General features: G+C 64.3%; 1 protein-coding gene across 1 annotated transcript; it reads left to right on the top strand.

The window, feature by feature from the left end:
- Window positions 1-1,544: 1,544 nt before the first annotated feature.
- On the top strand, window positions 1,545-5,306 carry SLX9 (SLX9 ribosome biogenesis factor). Its single transcript, XM_004602473.2, has 6 exons — window positions 1,545-1,703; window positions 1,789-1,891; window positions 3,319-3,387; window positions 4,103-4,253; window positions 4,537-4,605; window positions 4,864-5,306. The coding sequence occupies exons 1-6, from the start codon at window positions 1,587-1,589 to the stop codon at window positions 4,964-4,966; spliced, it is 612 nt and encodes a 203-aa protein (XP_004602530.1). The 5' UTR covers window positions 1,545-1,586; the 3' UTR covers window positions 4,967-5,306.
- Window positions 5,307-23,097: the final 17,791 nt, after the last annotated feature.

The raw sequence follows: 23,097 nt of genomic DNA, 5'->3' as shown, positions 1-23,097 counted from the left end.
GCAGAGGCGGCTGCAGGGGCCCGGGGCGGGGCCGGGGCCCTCTGAGCTGCGGTTGGGAGATGGCAGAGGAGAGGAGCGCCTTCAGCCCCAAATCTATCAACATCCGGGGGCCAGGGGCGTCCGGAGGCCAGGTGCCTGCGCCGCGGGGGCGACCCTCCAGGTTCCAGAGTGGAGGGCCAGGAACCGGCCGCCAGGGATAAGCCCCGCCCTTGACCACGCCCACCAGGCGCCGCTCACAGGCAACCCCGCCCACCCAGACGCGGCCCTGCCCATTTGGAGAAGGCCCCGCCCACCCAGCAGGCCCGGCCCCTGCGCCTGCGCGGGGAGCGGAGGAACCCGCTTTCTTTTTCTTTTTTTTCCTTTTGCGATGCACAGGGGTCGTTCCTGGCTCTGCACTCAGAAATTACCCCTGGCGGTGCTCAGGGGATCATATGGGATGCTGGGAATCAAACCCGGGTTGGCTGCATGCAAGGCAAACACCCTACCCGCTGTGCTATCACTCCAGCCCTCCTTTTTTTTATTATTATTATTATTAGTGAATCACTGTGGAATAAAGTTACAGACTTACAAATTTTCATGCTTACATTTCAGTCATACACGGTGATCGAGTACCCATCCCTCCACCAGTGCCCATTTTCCACCACCAATGGTCCCAGCATCCTTCCTACCACCCCCACTCTGTCCCCTTCACCCCACCCCACCTCTGTGGCAGGGCACTCCCTTTTGCTCTCTTTCTCTTTTTGGGTGTTGTGGTTTGCTACAGAGGTATTAAGTAGGCATCATATTCAGTCTATAGTCTATCTTCAGCCCATATCTCCCATCCCTAGTGGGCCCACCTAGCACCCTTTGCTTGGTGGTCCCTTCTCTATCAGAGCTGCTTCTTCACCTAGCATGTGAGGTCAGCTTCCAAGCTGTGGAATAGTCCTCCTGGTACTTATCTCTACTATTCTTGGGTGTTAGTCTCCCATTCTGTTACTTTATATTCCACAAATGAGTGCAATCTTTCTATGTCTGTCACTCTCTTTCTGACTCATTTCACTTAACATGATACTTTCCATGTTGATCCACCTATATGCAAATTTCATGACTTCATCTTTTCTAACAGCTGCATGGTATTCCATTGTGTAGATGTACCAAAGTTTCTTTAACCGGTCATCTGTTTGAGGGCACTCGGGTTTTCTCCAGATTCTGGCTATTGTGAACAGTGCTGCAATGAACATATAGGTGCAGATGTCACTTTTACTGTACTTTTTTACATCTCCGGGATATATTCCCAGAAGTGGTATTGCTGGGTTAAATGGGAGCTCAATTTCTAACTTTTTGAGAAGTGTCAGTACTGTTTTCCAACAGGGCTGAACCAATCCCTACTCACCAGGGCAACACCGCCCACTTAGAAAATTCCCCGCCCACTCGGGCGCGGCCCCGCCCACCCGGCAGGCCCCGCCCCTGCGCCTGAGCCGGGAGCCTAGGAACCCGCTTTCCATGGCTGTGCTTCCGCCCGGTCCGCAAGCAGGGCAGCTTCCGGCACGCTTCCGGCACGCTCCGCACCACGCGTGCCCGCGGCTTCCGGCGCGGCCGCCCGGGCGATGGGGAAAGTGAGAGCGCTGCGGAGTCGGGTGCACCGCGCGGCCGTGAGGCCCGCGGGGGAGGCGCCGGGCGGGCCTGCGCCCCCGGGGGACCCCGCCGGCCTCGCGCGCGCTGAGGTGAGGCGGGCGCCGGGAGGCACTTTCGGTGGGCTGCTGGCAGCGCCGCCCGCGCCTCACCTCACCTCAGCGCGCCTGTCCCCAGGACCCGGTGGGCGCCGGCGTCTTCTCGGGCACGCGGATCGAGCCCGGCGCCCTGGTGCAGACGCTGGAGCCGGACACGCGCAGCGTGGCCTCCGCCAGGCCAGGTGAGTGGGGGGTCCCCGGCGAGCGCTAGCCGCCCGGGCTCGGGACAGGCGCCCTCAGAGCCCCGGCGGGGGCTGGGAATCTTCCCGAGCCCGGAACATCGCGATCCCGTGCGAACTCCTGGGGTCCTGCACGGGCACCGAGGAGCAGCGGGAGGGGACGGGGAGGGGAGGGGTCTCGGCAAACGTCGGCATCTGTGAGGAGGGTCTGGATTGGCTGCCCTCTTCCCGTGGCATCTGTGAGAGGGGCGGGACGGGCGCCTCCTCCCGTGGCATCTGAGAGGGGCGGGGCGCCCTCCTCCCGTGGCATCTGTGAGGAGGGTCTGGATTGGCTTCCCTCCTCCCGTGGCATCTGTGAGGAGGGTCTGGATTGGCTGCCCTCCTCCCGGGGCATCTGTGAGAGGGGCGGGGCGCCCTCCTCCCGTGGCATCTGTGAGGAGGGTCTGGATTGGCTTCCCTCCTCCCGTGGCATCTGTGAGGAGGGTCTGGATTGGCTGCCCTCCTCCCGGGGCATCTGTGAGAGGGGCGGGGCGCCCTCCTCCCGTGGCATCTGTGAGGAGGGTCTGGATTGGCTGCCCTCCTCCCGTGCATCTGAGAGCGACTGGGCGCCTTCTCCCGTGGCATCTGTGAGAAGGGTCTGGATTGGCTGCCCTCCTCCCGTGGCATCTGTGAGAGGGGCGGCCCTGCCATCTGTGAGGGGTGTCTGGATTGGCCGCCCACCTCCCACGCCTCCTTGGCCGCCCTGTGGTGCTGGCTGACTCTGGTGGGCAGTATCTGTGAGTGCTGTGGCCGGGGTGTCCCTCCCTTCCCAGGGTGAGACCAGAGTGCTGTGCCCCCACTCACTGCTAGTCACAAAGCTGCTCCCGCCGTTCTCCGTAGACCTGTCCACACCCCTACGAGCCTGCAGGCTGCGGCACGCAGTCCCCATGCTCCCCCCAGCCCTGAGAATGGGGACCTGACCCCGGTGTCTGGTGCATCTCCTCCTGCCTGGGCTGCGAGCGGCTGCGGCGCGGGGTCTGCCCAGCAGAGGGCAGCAGAGCCACGTAGGCTGCTTTCTGGGACCCAGCGCCCACCTGCTAGGCGGGTCAGGGCTGCTCAGCTCCTGGGAGCTAAACTTGAGATGGGTCCCTTGGTTGCTGCCTGGGACTCCCAGGTCTCTGCTCTTCCCTAGGCCACTTCCTTTGCTCCAGGGGCCTTGGTTGTGGGTGCAGCCTGGCACAGCCAGCCCCCAGCACACAGAAAGTGGGGCCAGCACACAGAAAGTGGGGCCTCAGCAGTGCTTGAGTGGCCGCAGAGGGGCCCAGGGTGCTGGCTGCAGCCTATGACATCCCATCTCTGCCCTATTCTTTGAGGGACCTTGGGTACCCCGTGCTGCAGCCTAAGGCAAGGAGGTGGAGGCCCCATCCCAGAACTCTGTTCTCTGTCCCCAGGTGTGGACCTCAAGGTCATCCTGCCCAAGAAGGAGAAGATGCGGTTGAGACGGGAGCGGTGGTTGCAGAGTGAGTAGGTCCCTGCAAGGGTGAGGGATGCAGTGACCATCCCTGCAGGGGTGAGGGGTGCAGAGTGAGGGTGTTCCTGCAGGCGGGTGTCTCAGTACCCTCTGCTTGTTCCCTGGGGGCTGAGGACATGGGATGCACATGGAGAGGTGCAGGGAAGGGGTGTGTCCCAGAGACCCGCCCACTCCCCACAGTCCTTCCTTCCTTCTGGGCCTGTTGGGCTTGTGGAAGTTGTCCTGGTCCTTCCCGGCCCCTGCAACCACATGAGCAGCCCACGGGGACCAGGATAAGCAGGGAGAGGGAGTCTGGAGTGTTCTCTGAGCTCCCTCCTATGTGCCTGTAGGGCTGGGCCTGGCCCATCCCACTCTGGCCGCTCCCTCACCCCCTGGGCCCCGTCACGGGTCCGTTGTTCTGGGTGAGAACCAGCCCAAGAGCAGCTGTCACTGCATCTTGCCCACCCCCCTGTGGCGTGTCAGGAGCTGCCACCGCCCAGAGTCCGTCCTGCTGGGCCCAGTTAGCAAGCACCGAGCTGGCAGGTCAGCTGGGGCAGTGCTGCAGTGGGGCTGATGCACCCTGTGTGGGCCTTTGTCCCTGGCCCTGCACTGTTGCTGGGCGCGTTTCCTGCCGCACGTGGGGTCAGAGGGCAGGCGGTGTCCTGCCCTGCTGCTGTGGATGTGGTCCGGTTCCCAGGGTCCCGGCTCACCCCGTGTTACTGCAGAGATTGAGACCATCAAGCAGACGGCTCGAGAGCAGCAGGCAGCACGTAGGCGCCGGGCCACGGTGGTGGTGGGGGACCTGCAGCCCCTGCGGGACGCGCTCCCCGACCTGCTGCAACTGGAGGCGGTCGCCAGGACGCCCCGCAGCCGCAGGTGAGGCGGGGGTGGGGGGGACTCACTGTTCTGCGCTTCTGCCTTGGGCTCCCCGCCTCCCTGCTCTTCGGCCCCCCTGCAGTGCCAACTTGGCATGCCCCCTGCAGGTACATGTGTGCCCATGTCTGCTCCTCGTCTGCCCCTTATCCCGTCCCACCGCCTGTCCCTGTGTCCACTCTCCTGTCCACCCACCATCCATCGCCATGTCTGCTCACATGCCCTCTCCTGCCCTTCCCCCTCATCTACCTGACATCCATCACCATGTCCACCCCTGTGTCCACAGCCGACCGAGCAGCAAGCCACAGGCTACTGAGCTGAGCCGCATGAGCACCACTCAGAGGCAGCAGCTGCTGTGAGTACCAGGCCGCCCCTGGGGTGGGCCCCTGTGTGGGGGTGTCCGGAGGCCAAGCCTCTCCCCGTGGTCTCCCCGCCTCCGAAGTCTGGGCTGCAGCCCGCCCCATCCTGCCTGGGAACCCCTGTTGGACATGGTGACCCCCAGGGACCAGTCCCGGGGCCCTCTGCACTGGCCCCGCCCCTCCCTTAAGGGCCATGCAGGGTGGGAGGGTTGGTCACTGACCTTGTTCCCACACCTCCACTCCCACCCCCACAGCGAGGAGGAAAGGATGCGCTTCCGAGAGCTGCTGGCGAGTCCCTCCTACAGGGCCTGCCCCCTGCTGGCCATCCGGGAGCAGCTGCACAGCCAGGCACTCTGACACCCTGTGACGCCACTGCAAACCCGCCACCGCCGTGACGGCACGGGGGCCAGGGCCCAGAGAGCCCATGACCGCTGGCTGGCATCTCCCTGACTCCTGAGGACCGGCTGGCATGTGTGTGGAGCCGAGCGTGTGAACTGAGACTGGGGGCACCTGCAGGACAGGGTGCCCGGGGCTTCCCTCTTTGCCTCGGCAGCCGCAGCACAGAGCACCTCTAATAAAGGACACTCAGCCTTCCTAACTGGGCCCCACTGCCCACCCAAATAGGAACCCCTGGCCACAGCCCATGGGGTCCCAGTGCTGGGTGTCTACTGATGAAATGCTGCAGTTTTCCAGGCTCCGGCCTGTGTGCATGTAGTGTCTGTGGGCATGTGGGTGAGCTGTGCACTGTGCTCGCACGTGTGTTTGGGGCAGATGAGCTCCCCGTGTCCCTGAAGGCCTGTGTGCTCCCTGCAGCCTTGTCCAGCCTCTGGTGTCTGCAGCCCCAGGGGACGTCCTTGGGTTCTGGGGTTCTGCAGTGCAGCCCCAGCTCAAGTGCAACTCCACGTTTTAAGGGCTGGTGTGAGGCCCCTGAACACCCATACCCAGGGGCACGTACAAGGGATGCTGGCCTCTGGAATATAGACATTGCAGGACAGGTCCTGGGGGGCAGTGGAGACCACCAGTGAGTGGATAGCAGGCCCTGGGGAGTGTCCTGGGGGCAGGACTGCTCCCCACTAGGCCAGGATGGAGGACTGGGCTCCACCTCCCTGTGTGATCTTGGGACCCTCGAGCCCTTCCCTCCTGGACCCCCTCACCCCCACACAATTGCCCCATGCATATCAGTGGCCCTGAGTGGGGGCTCACCTCTTGGATTCCCCACCCCTCCGCCACCGGTCACGTGCACTCAATGGCTTGAGGGTCCATGGGCCACTCGGAGTCAGACCATGCTGCTGGGACACGAAGGTTCTTTCTGCGGGTCCCAGCAGGCTCTGCGTGCTACCAGCATGCCCTGCTGAGTGGTGCTGGGCCCCGCTGCCCCTGACCACAGTGGGCAGAGTTGCCCAACTGATGGTGTTTCCAGAGGCCAAGGAACAAACAGGCTTCCGGAAGCTGCAGGAACAGCCTGTGTCCTGGGAGGGAAGGAAACCAAGGCTGACCACACCCTGGCCAGATGCAGGCGGCCAGCCGGGCCTGCACAGAACAGGCTGGGGGGACTGCAGGAGGCCCACCCACACTTGACAGCCAGCCTGGGACCTGTCCCAGGGCAAGGAGTTTTTTGGCCCCGGCAGTGGGCCCAGGACAGCAGGGCCTGGGTGAAGACCCCCTCAGGGATGGGGAGCTCTGGGCAACTGGCCAAAGTCTCGCTAGACCCTGAGTCACACCTCTGCCCCTCAGAGATGGTTTCAAGCTGCTTCCCCATCCCCCAAGCAGCATGGGGCCCCCTGAGGTTCCAGTCTATGGACTTGTGCCTGCACCAGGCCTTGTAAGGAATCTGGGACCCCCACTCCTGCCCCAAATGACAGCTCAGGGTAGGAGTGTGGGCACAGGGGGAGCCTCTGTGTCCAGCTCCTCTGGGCCCCCACCTGCTCAGGGCTCTGTGGGATCAGAGTGGCCCATGCTGCAAGAGACACCTTTATTTTCAGTCCCCTGTGGGCAGGAGGAGGGTGTGCAGAGCTGTTCCTGAGTGTATGGACAGTGCCCTTCTGCTGGCCACTCGGGCCGCAGCTGTCTCGTCTGCTGGGAGCTGAGCCGGCCCAAGCGGATGCAGGATGGTGGGTGGGTCGAGCTCCGAGGGACACAACTGGGAGTCAGGGTTGGGGGCAGGGACCTGCAGGCAGCTCCTTCCTGAGACGAAGGGGCGGCCATGGAGCCAGCTGTCCCAGGGGCCTGGCATCCAGGACAGGAGAGGACCTGCTGGCAGCCCGTGTGCTGTTCTGTCATCTGGACGCTTCCTTAACTGGCTTGAGTGCTTTTCTGTTGGGGGCAATGTGGGTGAGGGGTCTCCCAAGCAGTGGGTGTGGGTGTGGAGTGGTTATGGGGGGCTGGGCAGAAGGGGCAGCTCCCGCCCCCTCCAGCAGGCAGTTCTGCTCCCCACTTTCTGCCCCTGTCATGGGGGTCTGCTTTGGGCAGGGGTGTGGGGACAGGTGTGTGCCCGCTGTTCCAGGGCCTCTTGGCTGGCCGCCTGGTCTTGGAGTGGCATTGATTCAGGACCAGGCTCAGAATGGGGGGTGAGGTCCTGACCCCTGGGACTGCAGGAGGCTGAGAAGGGGCACCCTGTGCTTTCAAGGTGAAATACAGCAGAGCCCCCCATCTGCAGCTCCTGCTCCCCACTCCCCTGTCCCCACCCACCCGTCCTCCATTCCCCTCCCCCATTGCAAACTCCTGTCTTTCACACCCCTGCCCCACTACTTCCCACACCCCTGCTAGCATCACCATCCCCCTGCCCCACACTCCTGCTTCATCCCTACGCTCCTGTCCCACTCACCCCTGTCCCCTATTCCACACCCCTGCCCCCATTCCCTCGCTCTTGGCAGCTGGCCTCTGTGGAATGTCTCCAGGCTGGTTCCAAGCTTCTGTGATATTTGCAAACTGCCGAGCTGCTCTGCCGGGCTGATCTTTGCTGCGATTTTCCCAGGATCTTCTCTGCAAGCCCGTCTTTTCACCACAGGCCTGTTGGCACCCTGCCCCCTCCCTGCCAGGCAGGTGACCAAGCACCCCCAGGCCACAGGCCTGACTCTGGGACCCCTGCCAGCTGCCCCTCCTCTTCTCCTTCAGGGAAAGCGCCTGCATCCGCCTGTGCCCCAGCCTCATGAAGGTGCTCACCTGCCTGTCCCCTCCTGGCCACACCTGCCCCCTGCCCCAGGCAGATGCCAGCACCCCCAGATCCGTGGAGGTTCTGTGTGGGTCCGGGGGGATGCAGGGATGCCTGTCCTCACAGCCCTGTCCCAGGAGCACAGCCAGCCGCAGGCCCCTCCCACTCTTCTTGCAGGTGGCCTGGGTCCCTGAGGAGTGGGGTGGGGCTGGCGACCCGGTCACGCCTGTCTGAAGCCAGCGCCTGGCCTCCACCACTGCTCAGTAGCCAAGGCTGTGGGGACTCTCCAGAGGTGACAGCCGCTGAGCCCCAGGCCTGCCCTCATCTCCGCTGCCCTGACATGACATTCCGCAGTGACCATGGGATTCATCCTGTTTCCCTGCACAGAGCGTGTGCTGGGGACAAACTGGCGTTGGTCAGGGCTGCCCCCTGCGGTCTGCCATGTGGGGGAGGGTTCCAGGCTCTGCAGTGACCGCCTGCCGGGTCCGCACCAGCAGCAGGCCCTGAGCTGTCTGGCTGCTGAAGCCCTGCCCACGCTCCCGGCTGATGGGGCACGTCCTGGTGGCCTGTGGCTTGGTGAATCTGTTCAGAGGTGTGGGCTGAGTTTTCAGGGGTCAGGGGTTCTGAGCCTGAGTCCCTTCTGCAGCGGTGCAGCCTTACCGAGCTATCCACGTCTCGCTGTTTGGGGCCACGCGTGCCTTTTCCTGGTAGCATCTGGGGGCAGGACAGACGGGGGCTGGCAGAGTTTGCTGGAAGAAATAAAACCAAGGTGTGATCAAAGCAGTTGCTCTGTCACAGTCCTAAAGCAGCCCTAAAATAGCAGGAAAGCGTGAAGGTCAGGCCCTTTGCAGAACCCAGAAATCTGTTCCAGGAGGCACTGCTCCCAGCCCACAGATGGTGGGGCGCCGCGGGCAGAAGCTCCAGCTGGAGAAAGGCTTTTGGGCAGACAAGAAAGTGGACATCCGCAGTTCCAAGCTTTCCCCCTTAACAGTGGACTATCATCTCCCTAGGAAGCCCATGGGGGCACTTTGCAGAGGCAAACGGGGTGCCCCCGCATTCTGGAGGAAAGGGGTGATGCCTGCCTCTCCGCTGAGCGTGGGCCACCCTGTCCCTCCACTCTCAGCTATCCTGGGCTTTCCTCGCTCTGGAGAAGCCTGCATTCTCTGGGAAGTGTGCCCCGTTCGTGCTACTGTTGAGGTGTGGGGTCGGGTGGGAGCGTCCTGACCCAGACCCCGTTCCCTGGGACTGCTCTGCTGCCCACAGAAAGGCGCTTCCTTCATGCTCAGCCGTGGGAAGGCCGAGCTGGGGTGTGATGTGTCCGCCCTGGGCCGGGCCTCTTCTCACTGCTCGGCACTGCGGCGTGATCCTGCCCTGCCTCAGCTGCCCTGCAGCCAGTGGCCGGCCTGCAGCCGAGACTCCTTGGCTGAGAGGGAGATAAACATACTTTTTTCTTGCCCTGGGAGGTAGCACATGCTCTGCGGGCTGCCAGGAACTTTAGGGAGAAAACTTGACAATCACTGATAACCCGCTGGCACGGCCTCTGTTTGCTGTTCTGAATAGTTTCCTATTTTCTTGTCCTGCTGGCCCCCAGCCCGGCAGCGTCCCGCCTGCAGGCCCCCAGCTCCTGCCCCCTGCGCCACTGTTGTGGCCTGCTGCCAGGGCTCCCGGCCCTTGCTGGGATCTGCAGGGATCTTGGCCTGGGGGTTCGTGTTCCTGCCCTGGAACGGTCAGGGGCAGAAAGGCCCCCCACAAGCTGGGTGCCCCCTGGGTCTCAGGCCCCTTGCTTCCCTGGTGTGCAAATGCATCTGGGTTGGCCTTTCCTCAGTAGCTCCTGACTCGCCAACCAGGCTGGCTAGGGTCAGGGAAGGCCGTTCACCTGTCCACCTCCGCCTCAGCCCTGGCCGCCTCCCTGGGGTCCTCTGCCTCTGACACTGTCCTGACCCAGTTCTGGGGCCTGTGTGGGGACTCGATGGTCATTCCTCTGCACCAGCTGCTGCCTCAGGTTTGTCAGGCACCGACACCCCCAAGCAAAGGGGCGGTTTTAGCTTCTTCCAGGACTGTGGCAAGACGAAGCCTCTGGGCAATACCCCTGGGGGTGGCCAGTGTGGGGAACAGTGCCCCAGGGCCCCTGGGCCTCGGAAGGGCTCCCGTCCCCCCACCCGCTCATGCCCAGTGCTCAGGGTAGGTGGGCAGGTGTGTGATCCTCTTCCGTCTCCCCCCAGCACTGGTCTGCAGGTGCCTCTAGGCACAGGCCCTGTGTGACACACAGCACGACCCCCGCCCAGCAGTCGCCTCAGGGCCGCAGTGCAGCTGCTGTGCCACCAACTGGAGCTGGGCCAGCTGAGCCCACAAGACAGGGTGTGTGGGGGTGAGGGGCACAGAGGCAGTCACAGACTCAGGGTGGCTCCTGGCAGGCAGGAGGCCCTCACCCCCTCCAGTGTGGCCCATCGCGCCAATGGTCCTGTGAGCCCGACACGCCTGGCCTGGCAGTGTGGGGATCATGCCCCACACCCATCAGGGTCGGAATCAGCCCACAGGTGGTGGGCGCGGCGCTGATCCTGGCTTACCCTGGGTCCCTCTGGCCTCAGCCCTGGGCGGCTGGGACTCACTTTCTAGAAGGGTAAGGTGTGGCAGGTGGAGAACCTCCTTGGGGACTGGAGTGTGGCCTCTGGCCTCTTCAGTGGAGCTACCTGTGACAACACCCTTCTCAACAGAGGGCTGTGACCGTCCGGTGGAGGAGAGGCCAGGTCGGGGTGTAGATGTGGTTCCTCCCTCCAGCCGGAGTCTCCACCTGCCCCCGCTGGGGCCCAGGGCTGTGGGGGACGGAGGGGCGCCGCCTTATCTGCACTGTTTTCCTCTCGGCTCCTGCAGGCTGGGAACTCCCGGCCAAGCCTGTCTCCTGTTCCCAGACATTCTTTGCCCCCGCTGCTGGCACCCTGGCGGGGTGGTTCTGGGAACTGCTCGGCTCCCACGCCGCCAGGGGTCGTGCTGTGTGTCCGCCCCAGGGGCGGCGTTCCCACGTGGCTGCGGCCCCTCGCCCGGGCCTGCTGAGGGAGATGGCACCCACTCCCGGGGTGTCCTGGGCCGGAGGCTGCCTAGTGCCCCTGCTGCTTGGGGTAGCCACGGGGTCCCTGGCGCCGGCGGGAAGAGGAGGCCAAGGACCCACGAGGCCAGACGCGACACACGTCTGGGCTGTGCATGAGCCGCGACAGATCCGCCCGCGGGGTCCTCGAGCCCCACCTGGAGCCGCAGCAGCCCGGGGGTGGGAGGTGGGTGAGCGGGGAAACCGAGAAAACGAGCCCAAAGCAGAGTAAAGGGGACACTCGCACCGCCCTGTCGGCGTCTGCACGCAGGTCCTGCGGCCCAGGCCTGCTGCTGGGTCGGCGGTCCCGGGACGGCCCGAGCCGCGCGTGCATCCTCCAGCCGTCCGGGGCCTCACCTGTGCGGCCCGAGCCGCCGCGCAGCTCCCGGCGGGGCCCAGCCTGGCCAATCACTGCGCGCCGGTCCCGGGCCGCCTGCGCGATTGGCTGAGAAAGGGCACATGACCCAGGCCCAGCCAATGAACATATCCCTGGTTCTCCCCTGGAAGCCCGTGTAGGGGTCGAAGGGGCAGCCCCAGGGACCCGCAAAGGCGGAGCCCGACGGTGAGGGATGGGCGGCGGCAGCCCCAGCCCCGTATCCATGCCAGGTTCGGTGGTCTCTGCTCAGGCCCAGTCCGGTGTTGACTCCGTTCCGACCCTCGCTCTGTCCTCCACTCCATCCCCCCCAGCCCCTGCCCACCCTGTCACTCCCCACCTCACGGGCGCTCACCTCTTGGTCTTTCCTCCAGGAGCAGCGTCCCTGGTGCACCCGCAGCTGCTGTCGGGGCTCTGGGGGCTCGGTGGGGAAGGCAGACCCACCGCGCACCCTGAAACAGCTCCCAGGCCCGAGTGTGCTGGGACTCAGTTCCCCACACTCTCTCACACCCCTCGTGGGCCAGCAGCTGTCCTGGGGGGCTCACTGTGGCCTGAAGCCCCTGAGCCGAGTGGGGCGTCTCTGGGGCCTGCCACTGACTGGAACCTGTGAGCAGGGACGTCTGGAGCCCAAGGGACCAGGGTTAGCACTGGAACCAAATCCGGGTCTGGTGAAATGGACCAGAACCAGAACTGGGTCTGATTCCAGGAACCAGAACCAGAACCAGCCTGATGAGAAAGGGCAGGAACCGCTTCTGAGCAGCCTGGGGCCTGCTCTCAAGGGTCTGGCCCATATCCCTGTGTCCCCGTGTCCCTGTGTCCCTGTACCTGTGTCCCCGTGCCTGTATCCCTGTGCCCCAGACCTCTGCTCTCCCTCAGTGGCCGTCCCTGCCCTCTGTCACCTCCTGCCCTGCTCTCGGTCTTGTTCCTCATTTAAGTCTGTGTGGCTGGGACCTTGTATGGTGCTCCCATGGGTCCTGTGCCCACTGCCCTTTCTGGGCTGGGTCGGGGTGGGTTCTGCTCTGTCCAGAGGTCCAGATGGCTCCTGTCAGCACCTGGAGGCCCCGGGTGGAGGGAGGGTTAGGCTCAGACTGCCCGAGCCCTTCACTGCCTCCTTGTCCACCAGCAGAGGGCTGGGGTCCTCCCACCCCCTGCCCCAACTGCAGTGAGATCTGAGTGGCTAGTCTCCCCCTCCACCCATGGGTCCTGGGGTGGGGGTGGGCGGGGGTACTGGTGTGCAGCCCATGGCGGGAGCACCCTTCCACAGGCTCGGCTGAGCCCCGGGGTCGACAAAGCGGAGGATCAGCCTGTTGGGGGGGTGAGGTCTGCTGAGCACTGTCGCCCCCCACCCCCCACCCCCTGGCCAGTTTTTCCCTGGGATGGATTGGCTCCAGCTCTGTCAGCCCCCTGGCCGGCATGCACCCGGGATGGCGCAGCCAGGACAGGCATCTTGGACTCATTGGTGGCGCCTTATTTTTAGCCCCAGGAATGTGCCACTTGAAGGGCTAAGGGTGCTCCTGACAGGCTGAGGAACGTGTCCGAGCCGTCGTGGCGCGGGCGGCCATGGGGCCCAAGAGAAGTGGCAGTGTGGGGCCGGCAGAGCAGCGCCCAGTCGAGAAGCCTCACCTGGGCTGCGGCTGTCCGACCCTCTGCCCGGCCACTGCCCCATCCCTGCCCGGCGACTTGGGTCCCTCCCTGGGAAGGGTCTCGGGGATACCGTGAGCTCAGATCTTTGTCTTCGGCCAACCCATGGCCCTGCTCAGTGTCCAAGGTGCAGAGAAGCTTCTAGAAGCTTAGTGAGAGGTGACAGGGCACAGAGGGTCCCCTGCTTCCCAGCAGAGTCTGGCTGGGGATGAGGTGGGGCAGGACCACACAAGTCAGGGCCCCTCGGCAGTGGGTGGGGGCAGCTGGAGCCCATGTTTCTGCCATCAGAAAACAGGACATCAGCAGTGACGGGCTGGGGATGGGTGTGGCTGACGGTCCCCACATGTGCTGAGGTGATGGGCTACCCTGGGTGCCTGGTATGGGCCCTGGGATCTGCATCCACTCACTGTGTGTGGGGCTGACAGGAACCCCCTGTGTGTGGCGGCCTGAGACAGGAGCCCCCTGTTTATGGGGGCCTGAGACAGGAGCCCTGTGTGTGGGGGGCTGACAGGAGCCCCCTGTGTGGGAGGACCACAGATCTGCCCTGCCTCTGGAAGGCAGAGGATGGAGGGCTATGTGCTCCCCTGGTCCTGCTGCTCCTGAGGGTTGCAGCACCCGGGCAGGGGCCACCCCACGCTCACCCCAGATCTCTGGCCTTCTAGCTTGCTCTTCCCAGGAGCACAGCAGGGGGGGGGCCTGAGAGATTCCACATCCCCCAGGAGAGGCCAGCTTGAGGGGAGAGGGCCAGAGGGAAGGGAAGGTGAAGAGGGGAAGGAGAGAGGGAAGGAGGGAGGGGGAGGGAGAATAATAGGGAGGGGGAGAAAGAATAGGAGGGAGGGGAGGGAGAATAGGAGGGAGGGGAGAGAGAATAGGAGGGGGAGGGAGAATAGGAGGGAGGGGAGGGAGAATGGGAGGGAGGGGAGGGAGAATAGGAGGGAGGGGAGAGAGAATAGGAGGGGGAGGGAGAATAGGAGGGAGGGGAGAGAATAGGAGGGGGAGAGAGAATAGGAGGGAGGGGAGAGAGAATAGGAGGGGGAGGGAGAATAGGTGGGAGGGGGAGGGAGAGGAGAGGGAAGGGAAGCAGGTCAGGTGTGGGTGCTGCTGACTCGGAACCAACCTTCCGGGAGAGGGTCAGGGGTCAGATGGAATGTCTCATCTCTAACTTGGGTGCCTCTTGTGCCCCTGGAGAAAATTCCAGAAAGCTCTGTAGGAGCTGAGGCAAGGACCAGCTGGGCCAGGGAACCCTGTGCAGGGAACCTCGCCCCTCCCCGCCTTGGGCGCTCAGGGTCAGGCTGGGCAGGGTCTGGGGGTGCCCTGTGGGCCCTGTTCCTGAGGAAGCAGCCCCAGCCCTGCCGGGGTCCCTCGGGGGGTGCCCAGCTGGGGCCACGCTGAGGCTGCTGCTCAGGCCCCTGTCAATGAGCTTCCGTGTCCATCCCGGGGGGCCTGGCCCCTCGCTGCAGGGCGCTGGTGGTGCATGTGGGGACACTTCCCTGGTTTCTCAGCGGGGAGGATTTTATCTGGGGGAGTGTGAGGGGCGAGAGGCCAGCCTGCGGTCCCCGCCGCTCCCCCTTTGGTACTGGGGACGGACGGGAAAGGGGTGATTAAGGCAGCACTCAGGCTGTGCGGCTTGTTATTTTAAGACTCTACAAATGTTTATTTTCGGTCCGAGATTTCTGTCTGAATTCACATTTTACAGTTTAGCTGAATTACTGTCACTCATTTCTGGATTCACATAAGGTGATGAATTCCTTTCTCGCCACTTTCAAAGCGTCTTCAAAGGCTCTGGGATCTTGCCCACAGGCAAACCCCAGGCAGCCCAGCCTCGGAGCCAGACTTCTCATCTGCGGGTCACCCCTGAGCCCTCGTGGTTCTGGGAAGCGAAGGGGACAGAACAAAACTGGGTCAGCTGCGGAGCTGCTGGGTGCGGGTGGGGGCTGTGCCGTGTCTTGAGGTAGGGGCTGTGTGTGGGTGTGGGTGGGGCTGGGTGTGGGTGTGGGTGGGGCTGGGTGTGGGTGTGGGTGGGGCTGGGCGTGGGTGCGGGGGACTGTGCTATGGGGCACGCAGGCCTGGCTGTGGCTCTGGGCCAGCAGGTACCCCGCGTCCCTGACTAGACTCCTGCACTCTCAGCCTCCACCTGAGGCCGCTGCTGGAGGGCAGGGCCTGTGGGGTGGCTCTGGCCGCCCGATCCCTTCTGAGCTGCCTGCGCATGGGGACTCACAGTGTGTCCGTTGCCCCTGGAGGGGCCACACCTGTGCCTCGGCTCCGTGTGAGCACGCGGGCACTGCCCTGCGGGCACGAGCATGGGTGTCAGGGCGTCAGCACCGCCGTCAGCTCTGTGGAGAGTCTCCAACCCTCACTGTTAGGGGAGGGGAGAAACAGGGCTGCGGGCATCCCCTTGGGTGGGGCCCAGCGCTGACCACAGGCCCCCGCAGACCCGCCAGCTCCCCGACACGAGGGTGGGGCCCCCGCGTGTGGCGTGACGGGGGTGAAGGTGCTCCTGGTGCCCTGGTGACAGGGTCCCTGGGCGGAGCGGGTCTGGCTCCCCCGTCTCTGCTCCTCCATAAATCTGAACGTCTCTAAAATTAAATCCTTAGGGTTAAAAAAGGACGCGGGCGCCGTCAGCGGAGGCCTGGCTGGGATGCGCTGAGCTGAGTGATCACGGTCCTCACGGGTCCTGTGCTCCTGGAGGCCCATGAATTCACAATGAGGCAGAACGGCAGTGATGGCCGGCTCCAGGGGCCGCATCTGCCGGGGCCACAGGACGCCTCCTGACTCCTGCCCTGTGCCCTGGGGGTTGGGGGAGCCTCAGGACTCTGTCAGGTGTGCACCCTCACAGGCAGACACAGGCCCCGGGACCCCTGGGGTTGCTAGGCCCGGCAGGCAAGGACACGGCGGGTCCATGGATGCACCTGGGGCCGGCCAGATGGGGGCGGGGGGCTGGGCTCAGGGTCCTGGTACATGTGGTGCTCTCACGGTCCTTTGCGCGGGTCCCTGACCTTCGTCTTATCTCTTCTTTTTTCTTTTTTCTGGTTTTAGGCCACACCTGGCGGTGTTCAGGGGCCCCCCTGGTGGGCCTCAGGACGATGCATGCCTCTCCCTGGCTCTAGGTTTCCTGTCTCAGTCAAGTGGGCTGCGATGCCAGGAACCCTTGGAAGCCACATTGAAGGCACCAACCGCCCCTCAGCCCCTCCCACTGGCCCTGTGAGAAAGGGGAGGTGCGAGGGGACGGGGTAGGTCCCGAAGGACCTGGCAAGAGGCCCCCTCCCTGCCCGAGTACCACAGCCCCTCCAGCTGGGGCCGAGACGAGTGCAGAGACCCAGAGCTCACCACGGCTCTGCGGCTGTAGGGAGGGTCAGGGAGGGTCAGTAGAGCTGTGGAGTGGACGGTCCAGAACCTTCTGTGGTCTCAAGCGCTCCTCTAGGAAGCAGGGGCTGAGGGGCGCCTGGAGGCACTGGGGGAGGGTGCAGCCCAGTGGAGAGGGGGCAGAGCGTGGCGGGGGGCGCGGGAGCGTGGCTGTGGCAGGATTACCCTGTGGGATGCACGTCATAGCTCCAGTCCCCGCTGGCGGGAGTTGGCCCGCCACTGCCCTGAACCCATGATGTGGCTTGTTGACCCGCAGGCCTGTCCAGGCATTCCAGTGCGAAGGCTCAGAGAAGCCAAACGCTTCCCGGGCCGGACACGGCCCTCGGGGGAACACTGGCGAGGAAAATTCCATCTTCAATTGCTGCAGCTTAGTCTTTGTTGCGTGCATTCCACACTCGGAACGCTGCTTGGAGACGGTCCACCAATCAGGTAGTCATGTCGGCGGACGTCGGGCTACCCTCGGGCGCCCTTGCGGCTCAGGGAAGAGAGTGCGGTCAGGGCATGGTGCCTCCCTGGGGACCACGGGGGCAGGCCAGCCCCCCCACCCCCGCCTGCCGGGGCGTCAGCTGCTGCACATTAGCCCCTGGATGTCTTGCTGTTTGGCACAGTCCTGGCACAAACAAAATACATGATACAAAAGAATTTAGCAAAATAAGTGTGGTCAGGGAGGCTGTGCAGAGACCACGCCTGAGACCCAAAAAGAAAAACGCTGGGAGGAGAGTCGGCCGGAAAACAGAAGCCACTCGAGACCACGCTGCCACGGCCTTGCCAGGCCAAGCGCCTGGGGCCGGGCACAGAGGGTTAGAGGAGGCCTCGGCCCCACAAGGCGCCTGGACACCCGCTCACTATCCCCTGGGTAGGGGGCACACTCACTGTCCCCCGGGGACCCGCTCACTGTCCCAGACCCACGTGCTTGTGGAGGGTCCCGGGATGCAGGCGCTCTCTCGGGGGTGGAGTCCTGGCATCGAGCACAGCCTTGGGCCGTTGCCCTCATCCAGCTCGGAGCCCGCCGCCCGTCCTCCCAGCAGTGTCTGCTCTGCCCTTCAGCAGGGACGCTGCCCTCCGCACAGGAGGGGCTCCCCTCACCTGCTCACTAAGGAGCGTTCGGCTGACCCCCGGTGGCTGGACTCTGGGGGCACTCTGGACAGCAGACCCCCAGTTGCCCTTGGTGGGGCAGGAAGGTGACTGCCAGGAGCCCCCCGTGTCCATCCCTGCCCTGCGGGTGTTCCACCACGGGAGCCTGAATGGGTGCAGGGGAAGCTCCGGGTGGGAACAAACTGCAGGGCAGGCACAGAAGCAGCCCCGTGCTGCTGAGAGCCCCTAGCCATGGCACCGCCTGCTGACGGGGGTGCCGCTGGGGTGGGCAGTGGGCCTGGGGACTCCAGTGCCCCTCTCCCTGCTGGCTGCCGTGGGCTGAGGACACCCGTGCGAGCTGCGGGGCCTGGTCCACGCCAGAGAGAATTGCAGAAGGAAGAGAAACCAGCTGCAGAGGCCTGTCCAGCTGGGGGGTGAGCATACAGGCCAAGGGCAGTGCTGCCCAGGGGTCTCCGGGCCCCCCAGAGGAGATAAAAATTTCTCTTCATCCAGTGTTCATCTGTAGGAGACGCAGATGAGACCATTTCTGAGCATCCACCACGGGACACTAATTCACAGCACTGCTCGGCCCTGGCCTTCCCTGGTCCCACGCCCCTGGGTGGGGAGCACCGAGGGGGCAGGGCGGGGTGGGGCTGGGACTGGGACCCATGAAGTGGGGTGCAGGAGGGACCCTGCGACTCAGACTCACAGCAGGAAGTCACTTCTGAAGTCCCCCCTGCGTGAGGGTCGGGAGTGACGCAGACCCAGGGATCAAGAAGGCGGGACAGGGGCTGCCCCGGTCTCCAGGCTGAGCCTTTCCGGGGGCTGAGGGGTTCCGTGGGGGCTGCATGGGGTGGCCTCCCAGGCCAGGTCGGCTGAGGTGGCGTCCAGGGGCACGTTCCCTGCCCGGGCTGAGACTGGTAGGAACCACCCAGCTTCTGCCTCAGACCAGCACCCGCTCCTGCCACGGGCACTTGTGAGCAGCGTCGTCGGGGGTGGGGGTGAGGGGGCCCCGCCCAGCCCCCCCTGCCGCCTCCCTCCTCCCCCTCCCACCGAGCGGCGAGCAGCGGCAAACCGGCTGCCCCTCAGTCCAGTCCGCCTAGTTCGTGCGCCAAACAGCAGCGGCTGCGAGAGGCGCAGGCGGCCAGGGGGGAGTCATCTCAGCTCCCGGGGCCCCGGAACGTGCACATTTAAGGAGCCGCCAAGAAACTCTAAGGCAGCCCAAGAAAAAAAAAATGTGTTTTTTTTCCAATTTGGGAAATAGTCAAAGCTTTTATATTCCACCAAAAATAGAAATGGAATTCTAGAAAGCAAAAATAGGTGGGCTTAGCCTGTCTGTGACTCGTGGCCACACCGAGGCTGCCTCAGCACTCTGGAATGCGCCTGCGTCTCCTCCTGGACCTGGGAAAAGGCCCTGACAGGAGGGGCCGTCCCCGGCTGCCGGCACGCTGCCCTCTCTGTGGCCAGCCCACCACTGGCCAAGGAGGAGCCTCGCCGAATCACTGACTAGAGCAGGGGGGGGATACCTCTGTCCCCTGGGAGCCTTTCATCAAAGGGTCCCCGAAGGTCCTGCTGAGGGTGGTGGCAACGCACCCCTGCCTAGAGAGCAGCTGGCACTGCTGGACACAGGCTCTGGGCAGAGGCAGGCAGTGAGGATGAACAGTGCCTAGGAGTGCCCGAGATGTCTCTGAACAAGCCCGAGTCCTTCTGTCCAGCCAGGGGGCCAGGTGCCCACCAAGTGCCCAGTAGGCCAGCCTGAAGACGGCCGCTCAGGGCTGATCCCTCCCTGCAGAGCTCAGGCTGACCCCTCATACCCCACAAAGCTTGGTTGACCCATTCCCCGCAGAGCTGAGGCTGACCCCTCCCTGCAGAGCTCAGGCTGACCCCACAGAGCTGGGGTTGACCCCTCCCCTCAGAACTGGGGCTGACTCCTCCCTGCAGAGCTCTTCTGCAGCTCAGAGCTTTCGGCTCTCCCCAGCGGGGGTCTGGCAGGGTGTACCAGGTGCCATGGGGATGGCTGGGGAGGGCAGTCCCCAAGCCCCCTCCCCCGCACTGTTCTGGCGGAGGTTGCATGGCTGCCAGCTGTCCGCAGCAGGGGAGGCTTCCTTCACCTGCCCGAGCGAGCAGGCGCCAAGTGCCCCGCCGTGCTGGTCTGGAGAGAGAGGCGGGCCTGACTGCCCGGTGCCCAGTGCCCTGCTCTCCCCTGGAAACCTGGGCACACGCTGAGGTCCCAGGAGAGGCTTTAAATAACCACCTGCACCCACTCTGCCCGCCCTCGCTGAAGGGGCTGTGGCTGGCGGGGAGCCAGAGCTGCCCACGGCCACCACAGGGGCGCCAGCACCATCCGGAGGGGGGGGGCAGCAGGAGGGGCTGGCACTGCCTGTGTGCCGGGACCCTGGGAGCTGATTTAGACGCCCACGACATCCCAGGAGGGGGAGGCTGCGTGTTCTGCTGGCTGTGTGTGTGCTCAGAAAACAGTGTGGGGGCATGGGGCTGACCTCTGACCCTGCTGCTCACAACACCCTGCCCCGCGGGAAGTGCCAATGTGCCCGGATCAGCTCTCGCTGGTCCTCAGGTGCCCCTGCTCCCCTCATCCCTGTACTGCTCTGAGGTTCGGGGGCCGCGTCCATGCTGGGGGCAGCTCTTGGTCTCCTGGACCGTCCACCCTGAGGTTTTTATGTATTTTTGGGGTGGTATTGGGTCGTCCTGGCTCTCATGTGCTGACATGTGTGTGCTGTGCCCTACTGTTGGCCAAGTTTCCCGCCCCAAAGGGTCCTTGACACGTTTCGGTCACCAAGTCACAGCCGGGCTTCCGGACTCTCCCACGGGCTGTGGCCCACTCCGTGCCCAGTCAGCAGGCAGCACCGTGCCACACATGTGTGCATGCAAACGGCACGCGGGGTCATGTCTGATATGCCACACACATGTGTGTGCCCCCCTAAACAGAGGTGCCTGCGTGCAGGTGGGGCTGTGCCTGTTTTGTGTGGAGCTTGATCACAGCTGCTCTGTGGTGCCCTCTCAGTGCCCCTGGCTCTCCTCTGGGCACTGGTGCCAGTACCCGCCCTGCGCCATGGCTCCATGTGAGGCTGTCGGGGAAGGGGCTTGCTGAGGCCCGCCAGTGTGGTCACTCTAGAACTGCCCGACTGCGCCTGCCCCCACCCCCGGGCCTCGGGCGGGGCTCCAGCAGCCAGGAGGGTGTGTGCCAGCTTGGCTCTTGGCCACTGGCCGCTCTCGAGGCTGACCGGTCGGACAGGCTTCCTCTGCACGGTGTGTGCATCTGGTGGTCTGCAGCCCTGCGAGCAGCTGCGGGGGGCCGCCTGTCCTGTGTCCTGACCCTGGGTGCATCTTGTCGGGGAGGGAAGCGGCTCAGAGCAGCGTCGTTTTCAGCCTTCTTGCTGGGCTTGTGGATCATGGACCAGGGAAGATTTTTGGTTCCTGGGGCCAGATAACATAGCAGGAAGGGCACTGGCCCAGGGCTGAGCCCCGTCCAGTGACTCCTGAGCACGGAGTCGGGAGTAAGCCCTGAGCACTGCCAGCAGGGCCCTCAAGACAAACAGGTTGTTGGGGTCTGGAGCAACCACAGCCGTTACGGCACCCTCAAGCAGGAGAGTTCTCAGGCCTGGTGCTGTGCCGTGGGTGGGCCCATCTGCTCCCCCTCCACTAGAAGGGGCTGCGGGCATTCTAAGGTGCTGGTTGGCTCCTGAGCTGGCTGCCCGGAGGACACAGTGAAGACCTCTCTGACCCGGGGCTGAGAGCAGCTCGGTGTCCCCATCACTGTCTCCACGGCAGGGCCCACATGGGCTGGGCTTGGGCTCTGCATCCACACCTGCTCTAGAGCCCCCCGCGAAGTCCCCAGGGGCGCAGGCACTGGGCACTGGCCCCACCAGGGAGTCCGGAGGGGCAGGTGGTAGCAGCGAATGGGGGCTGGGCCTCGCCAGTGGTGCTGCCTGTGCCCCCAAGCCGCAGGCGTGGGGAGCTGTGTTGGAGCCCAGCACTCACGGATGCAAGGGGCTGCCTTCATGGGTGCAAGGGACTGGCCAGCCAAGCTCCAGAGACTATAAAACATAGCTACCGGAAGAAAGGCTGCCCTAAAAGCCTCCGTCCCTCTCGGAGAGCCCGGCAAGCTACCGAGCGTATCCCGCCCGCATGGCAGAGCCTGGCAAGCTACCCGTGGCGTATTCGATATGCCAAAAACAGTAACAATAATGGACCTCATTCCCCTGACCCTGAAAGAGCCCCCAGTACGGCAGCGTTGGGAAAGACGAGTAAGGAGAGGCTGATAAAGTCTCAGGGCCGAACTAGGCTGTCAAAACGAAGAAGTACTAAAATGACTGTACTTTCAATGCACGTACCCTGGCATTGGAAGCATCCATTGATGCCTGGCCACCCACCTACGAGATGGTTGGACTAATTCGTCAAGACCCTGAACGAACAAACGGTTTGAGGCTCTTCGTGTTCCTGGAGTGAGCAGACGCCATTGGGCCACACTAGCACATGACAGGGACGGAGATGTTACTGGCGCCCACTCGAGCAAATCGGTGAGCAATGGGACAAGTGATACACCCACAAAACCACACACTCTAACACATACACTCACAATCATACACGTTAATATACACATGTACACTCGCAATCATACTTTAATAGACTCACACTTCAGTACATAAACTTGTATACATTCATGTTCACACTCACCCGCACCCACTCACCTACACTCATATACACACACTTACACATTCACCCATGCCCACAATCAAATCCATACCCACTCACATATACACTCAAACATTCACATGCACACACACACACACACACACACACACACACACACACACACACACACACCCTGTGGCACACTGGGGATGGGCAGTTCTTGAGAGGCCACATTTTGAGTTCCACTCCCCTTTTCCTGTGACCTCTGCCCTCTCTGGGACAGTGCTCACCCCTGGGCAGATCTCTTCGGACTGGACAAGTCCAATGAGGTGAGGCGTGGGCACGGAGGGGAGCGCTTCTGCCCTCAGCTCAGCACCCCATGTCTCCTCTAGAGCTCCAGATGCGAGGGGCAGCCACCTGGGCATGGGTTGGAGACTCTGCGGTCCCCTCCAGCCCTTTCCCGCTCCGGGCTGCAGAGAGGCTCTGACGGGGGTGGGGGGGGGAAGATGGGCAGGCCCCTCCTGGGCTGGGGCCAGCAGGCAGCTTGGAGCCCCCGCGGCCACCACCCCGTGCCTGTCGCCTCCGGGGGTCCCAGACTATCTCTCCTGCCTCCCAGCGCCCCTGTCCCCAGGTGGTCCCGGTTCCCTCGCGAGCCCCGTGCACAGGTGTGCCGCCGGCGCCCCACCAGACTTCCGCGCCGCGTGCCCAGGGATGCCGCCCCGTGCCCCACAGGTCCCGGCGCCCCGAGCCCAGGTGAGGCGCCCGTGCCCAGGGTGCGCCCACGCCCCGCGGGTCCCGGCATCCGGTGCCAGGTGAGGCGCTCTGCCCAGGGGTGTCGCCGGGTCGGGACGCCCGGTGCCCAGGTGAGGCGCCTGTGCCCAGGGTGCGCCCACGCCCCGCGGGTCCCGGGCGCCCGATGCCCAGATGAGGCGCCCGTGCCCAGGGTGCGCCCGCGCCCCGTGGGTCTGGCGCCCGTGCCCTGATGAGGCGCCCGTGCCCACGGTGCGCCCGCGCCCCGCGGGTCCAGCGCCCGTGCCCAGGTGAGGCTCCGTGCCCAGGGTGCGCCCGCACCCGGCGGTCCGGGCCGGCGGGCGGCGGCGTGCCCGTTGCGTCACGGCGCCGTGCGTGCGCGCCGCGCGGGGCGGGGCGGA

This window comes from Sorex araneus, chromosome 2 (genome assembly GCF_027595985.1).
Source record: "Sorex araneus isolate mSorAra2 chromosome 2, mSorAra2.pri, whole genome shotgun sequence".
Classification (NCBI taxonomy): domain Eukaryota; kingdom Metazoa; phylum Chordata; class Mammalia; order Eulipotyphla; family Soricidae; genus Sorex; species Sorex araneus.
Note: the sequence above shows the minus strand (reverse complement) of the source record. Positions and strands in the feature narration are given on the sequence as shown.